The sequence below is a fragment of the Primulina tabacum genome, chromosome 5 (genome assembly GCF_025594145.1).
Source record: "Primulina tabacum isolate GXHZ01 chromosome 5, ASM2559414v2, whole genome shotgun sequence".
NCBI classification, from domain to species: domain Eukaryota; kingdom Viridiplantae; phylum Streptophyta; class Magnoliopsida; order Lamiales; family Gesneriaceae; genus Primulina; species Primulina tabacum.
In genome coordinates this window covers 10,134,106-10,140,402 of record NC_134554.1, presented here as the reverse complement: position 1 = coordinate 10,140,402, position 6,297 = coordinate 10,134,106, and the positions used below count along the sequence as shown (strand labels likewise).

The following is a 6,297-nucleotide window of genomic DNA, read 5'->3' as shown; positions in this document are numbered from 1 at the left end:
AAGTCCAAGCATGCGGGCCAGCTGAATTCCCCAAAGTATTCCAGCGTGTGCTTTGAATTACGAGTTTTTTTGGTTCGGACATTGTTTAGCTGTCGACCTACTCGCCTCCCTCCGCCGCCGCACCCACCGTAACCACCGTGCCATCTAATCCCTGCCTACCATCTTCACTTTTCCAACAAAATCAGATCAAACCCACCAAAAAGATTCTATCTTTATTGTTATATATCTTCAATGGCCACGGTTGAAGATGGCATCCAAATCCGGGTCCACTCGCGGACGGGGAGCAACATGATCCACCCTGTGTCGGTGGAATCTCCCGAGCCCGCCGCGGCGGCGAGTGCCAATGCCGTTGTTTACAGAGAAGTGAAGCATTTCAAGAAACGGTTTCCCTGGTTGATACCTTTGTTTATAGTGGCTAACACTCTGATGTTTGTCATAACGATGTATGTGAACAATTGCCCCAAGAATTCTCTTTCCTGTGTTGCTGGCTTCTTGGGAAGGTTTTCTTTTCAGCCCTTCAAGGAAAATCCCCTCCTGGGGCCTTCTTCTTCAGCGTAAGCACTTTTTCTATCCAATTCTTTCTAGGTTTAATGAAGGTTTGAAGATTGATATTGGGGGAGTTTTGTGATCTCCAGTGTCGACCCTTTGTTGTTATTGGATTATATGTCTTGACGAATGTTATTTTAGATTATAAGTTCGAAAGGGTAACTTTAGTCCAAATTTTACTGATATTTTTTTAGACTGAAAGATTTTGTTCGATCTATGCATTTTTAGAGTAAACATCAAGAGTGAGATGAATCGGTATTATTAATAAGACTGGAAAATTTGATGTTGATATCCACTCTGCACAATGAATCATGGTTTATCTTTATCTGAGGCTTAGGAATTTTACGGTTCCGTCTCCTCCCCCTGGCGCGACAAAGTATCATGATGCTGTATGGGATTGATGGTTATGGCATCTATAACACCATTCAATTCATTTTTTTCCTTTAGGTTGGAGAAGATGGGCGCTCTGCGCGTAGATAAAGTTGTCCATGGACATGAAGGATGGCGCCTCATCACTTGTATGTGGTTACATGGTGGAGTTTTTCACTTACTTGCCAACATGTTGAGTCTGTTAGTTATTGGAATTCGACTTGAGCAAGAATTTGGATGTGGTACGCAACATTTTATCATGGCATTTAATTGTGTTATGCCCGTTATTCAAAACATGATGTTGGCTTATTACTAACATATACATTATGGTTTACAGTACGGGTAGGTCTGCTTTATCTCATTTCTGGGTTTGGAGGAAGTTTGTTATCTGCTCTCTTTATTCAGTCTAACATATCAGTCGGTGCTTCTGGTGCACTATTTGGATTATTGGGAGGAATGCTTTCCGAGCTGATAACCAATTGGTCCATATATGCTAACAAGGTATCCTGTACCTTGAGTTCTTTACATCTCTCAAAGTGGTTTACCTTGACCAGCAGTTTCTGACTTAAACATGGAATTGCATGAATCCTCTTCTTCAGGTAGCCGCACTAGTGACCCTTGTGATAATTATAGCTATCAACCTAGCCGTTGGAATCCTCCCACACGTGGATAACTTCGCACATATTGGAGGATTTTTATCCGGTTTTCTTCTTGGTTTTGTGTTTTTGATCCGTCCCCAGTTCGGATGGGTTAACCAGAGATATGCGCCTGCTGGATACCCCTCGATGGGTACCCCTAAATTCAAGATGTATCAGTGTGTACTTTGGTTGCTTTCTTTAGTTCTTCTCATTGTAGGGTAAGCATTCGACTCTTCCATCCATGTCTTTATGTGTAAACATAACCTTAGCAATAAATTATCGACAGTAATAATCAAACCGATGTCACCCTTTGTATAAATTGATCCTCAATAATGTCTTTTTGATGCGACTCTAATAGGTTTACTGTTGGGCTTGTTTTGCTTCTCCGAGGGGTGGACTTAAATGATAATTGTTCGTGGTGTCATTATCTTAGTTGTGTTCCTACTTCGAAGTGGAGCTGCAACACATCCCCGATCTCCTGTCAGGTGAAGAATATGAAACATAATTTCTCAGTCAATAATGTCCCAACATGGATTAAACGTAGCTATCAGCCTGTCGTAAGATTTGGAAACATTCCCTGATAGTTTTTTTTGTTCATTGCTTGAACCTATATTGTTTTTCAGGCGGAGCAAGCTGGGAACCAGTATACTTTAATGTGCTCAAACAGTGGTAAAAACCAGACGTATTCACTCATGAACCCAACTGCGACTCAGATACAAGGTCTATGCACACAGCTCTGTCGTTGAAAGATCGCATTTTGTCGTCTCGAGGGCTCAAAGACACCCCACTTGCAAGCTCTCTTACAAGAATGATAAACTCAAAGATTATTACATACTTTTGTAAAGCTACATATAATTCGACATGTGTCGAGTCACTATACAATATCATAGATAATATGTGGCAAGAACTAAGAAGTACATTTGTGTTATTTTCATACATAGATTGATGATTCATGACTAGAACGAATTTTATCAAATAAATAGCAACCTCTAAACACCTGAATTTACAGATTATGCCATAATTCATAGAATGATTGAATTGTTTTGGATAAATAGATTACAAGGAGTGCATTTCAAATTCAAATATCATTATGCATGTTTTATACCCAAAAAAAAAAAAGTATCATTGGGTGATTCAAATTTTATTTTAAAGTTATGTTCAGTTTAAATGAAAATTGAATACCAAACCAACTCAAAGTATGAAAATTGATTCAATTCTATCTTTCTCAAAAACCATGGTCATATCGGTCGATCAAATTTTATCAAAGTCTAAATCATGTATTGAAGATTCAACTATCTGACTTTATCTGTACTATACGAGAGATTATTCGATGTTTCACCTAACGATTCGTTCACATTCAATCTTGAAACTATTAGATCATGTGGACATATCAAATTTTACAAGGAGTTCACTCAACTTCTAGGCGATCGAATTGTTTTTGTTGTCAAACTAGCAACGACAATATTCTATCTGATGTAATCCACTCGGCGTAGCATAGATAAAACTATTCATTGGATTTGGCTCACTTTTAACTGTTGGTCGAAAGTCAAGTAAGCATAATATTTACATTGTCTATCATATACTATGTGTGACATTTATGATATTAAAGTTGTCTAATCAGTTTAACTGAAAATTGAACGAGCAACCAACTCAAAGTTAGGTGTTTAGAGAAATATCTCCAATATAATTCCCACGCTTTTATGAATATTATAGTATTATAATAATTATATACATAAATGTGATCACGTTGCATGGGTACACGTGTAGTAGAGGAGGAGGGGATTAGAGGTAATATTGGTGGGAAACTTTACATTTCATGTGTTGGCATTGGTCCCATGGCCTAGTGGTTTGGTTAAATGTGTTAATCATCTATTATTTTCCATGTATATATATATATATACATATGCGAAATATTAGTTTTTCTAGTTTGAGATTCAGCCTACCCATTTAAAAGGGCCACACCAATCCATCCCTACTTTTCATTAAAAATCAAATCATAGACTTTCAACCGGATAGATTCCCATAGTTTTATTTTTTTCTAATAAAAATAAAAATTATTATTTGAGGAATGAATATAGATGCCAAACTAAATTTGAATGGTTTAAAACAATTAAACTCGATTTTATTCATATTCAACGGTCAAGAAACACCAGCTCTCGTTATAGCAGCGGAAACTATGAGTTGGCGTAATTTTATGTTTAGTTTTTTTCCAAAATGTAAAAAGTATCTCGATTGTTTTGTTTAAAGTTTAATACAATATATGTGCATCATAAATTAGTAACCAAATTCTAGAGAATATTTGTCTTAAAAAAAAAAACTAAAAGTATAAATTGTTTTTTATGAGGGAAAACTGGACAAAGCACATGGAGATGGGTGGGGGTGTACATATTGGTTGATGAAATCGAAGAGTGGCCAATGAAAGATACGAAATCAATAATTCTACTCACATGTGGCCTGTGGGCGTGTGCTGCTTCTTTATTTCTTTATTATTATTATTATTATTATTATTATTATTATTTAGTACTTTTTAAAAAAGGAAATGTGGTTGGATTTTGAATTATCGAACTACTTATTTCCGGCCATTTCAGTGCACATGGACTTTGGAACTTGGAAGTATAATGTGACTATATATAATAATGTCGGTGCCTATAAGGTAGAAATTAATTTCTTTATAGATTTAATCAATTAAATTAGTTATTAGTATTTATAACGATAATATATTATAAAATACAAGAATTTGTTAAATTATTAAAACATTTCTCATGTCATATTTCAAAATGATACAACAGCAAGGGAGGTTGTGTGTTCATTATCCGTAGGTTACAATTAATCCATGTACATGTTATTGAGTTGATCATGTCTCATTTGCATGTGTTGTGTCACGGCCCAGCTCACTTGCGATATTGTCCGTCTTGATCCGAGATCTCACGTTTTTAAAATGTGTCACATCATGCGGTGCCACACACTGACTCTCATACCAAATGTCATGGTTCAGCCCACTTGTGATATTGTCCGCTTTGGCCCGAGGTCTCACGGCTTTAAAACGTGTCACATCGTGCGGTGTCACACACTGGCTCTGATATCAAATGTCACGGCTCAGCCCACTTGTGATATTGTCCGCTTTGGTATCAGAGCGATTTCCCGTGAGTTTGGGATGATGTGCAAACCTCAGCGAGAACACTGAGTCTCGAAAGGGGGTGAGAATGCTCTTAGGCGAAATCTCACATCGCTATACAACGGGAGATATGCTGGACATTTAAATGAGCGTGTAGTAACCCTTGTAATGCGTTTTAAAGTCGTGAGGTTTCGGGCCAAAGCGGACAATATCACAAATGGGCTTGACCGTAACATGTTGTTTATGGTATCTCAATTTCAAACATATATTTCTTATAGCTGAAATCATAATTTTTATTTTTTTATATCGTTAATGAGTTTCCTTTATTAAAATATACCTGATAACAACAAAGAATATCGAAAATTTTAAAATATATAATAGTTCTAGTATTACGTCTTAATCGCGCTTCTAGCTTATATATTAATAATTTCACAATATTGCAAATTGAACACTTGCTTAGACTTTACTAAATGGTAATGATATGACTCGATTTTTTTTCAAGTTTATAGTAATCTAAATATCATATTTCGATCGTTCTTTCGATAAAATAAATAAAAATAATAAAATTGCCAATAAAATAATAAATATCATATGTTAATACTGAAATTTGAAGCTTATGTGATATTGTTCATATTATTATGAATAGATAAACAAAATGATCAGTTTGTCTTACATAATCTCAATTTATCTCCAAATGACATTGCAACAAAATAGGAGTGTTCCATATAATTTGTTGAAGTGACCAAATAATGCATATACATTGTCTATGTTATGAAATTTTAACACTATTTTGTTAATATCATACTAGAATGCATTTAATAGTGAAACAAGTTCTTAGGAAAATTGAATCGCCAATGCAATTTATACAAATTTAATTTTGTTTAATTATTTTTTTGAATTTTAGATTTTATTAATTTTCTTATAATTGTCTACTAATATTCAGGGTGGGGTTTTTTTTTCCGAAAGAAATACTGTATAAAATAAATTACATATGAAAAATACAATTGCGAGGATGATATTTGTTTGATTAATGAATAACGTCAAGTAAGTTTTTATTAAAATAAAGAGGCATTTTTGTCGCACTCTAAAATACGACCACGAGCTCTTTCTTTACGCAGAGTATGAATGAATTTTTATATATTATATTTTTTTAACAAATGCTAATCTACCTTTATTGTGGTTTAATAACTTGATTTTCAGAATTAATGGTTCAGGAATAATAATCGTTAAAAATTGATGCATTAGTATTTGGAAATGAAAGAGACTTTTGCCTAATTAATGCTATTTATTACTCTTTTGAAAACTTTTTTTATCAGTGTCGATAGACGTCATTTTCACTCCATTTTTAAAAAAATAAAATAAAATAATTCTTTAATATGGTTGAGTATATATATATATATAAATTCAAAAAAAATATTGTTTGTCTTCGTAAATTTTTTGAACCTAGAGCTCTAGGTCGATAAAATTTGGAAGTGTATATATATATATATATATATATATATATATATATATATATAGGATTAAAGTATGGTAATTCTGTGGGCGGAGACTAAGATTTGGTACCAAATTTGATTAATCCACAGTTCAAATGCACCAATCAAATATACAAATTAGATACTATAGGCTGGA

General features: G+C 34.2%; 1 protein-coding gene across 1 annotated transcript; it reads left to right on the top strand.

The window, feature by feature from the left end:
* LOC142546378 (RHOMBOID-like protein 1) lies at positions 1-2,556 on the top strand. The gene is made up of 6 exons (XM_075654063.1): positions 1-554; positions 994-1,157; positions 1,253-1,416; positions 1,515-1,771; positions 1,912-2,038; positions 2,177-2,556. Exons 1-6 carry the CDS (start codon positions 232-234, stop codon positions 2,297-2,299), a joined length of 1,158 nt encoding a protein of 385 aa, XP_075510178.1. The 5' UTR covers positions 1-231; the 3' UTR covers positions 2,300-2,556.
* Positions 2,557-6,297: the final 3,741 nt, after the last annotated feature.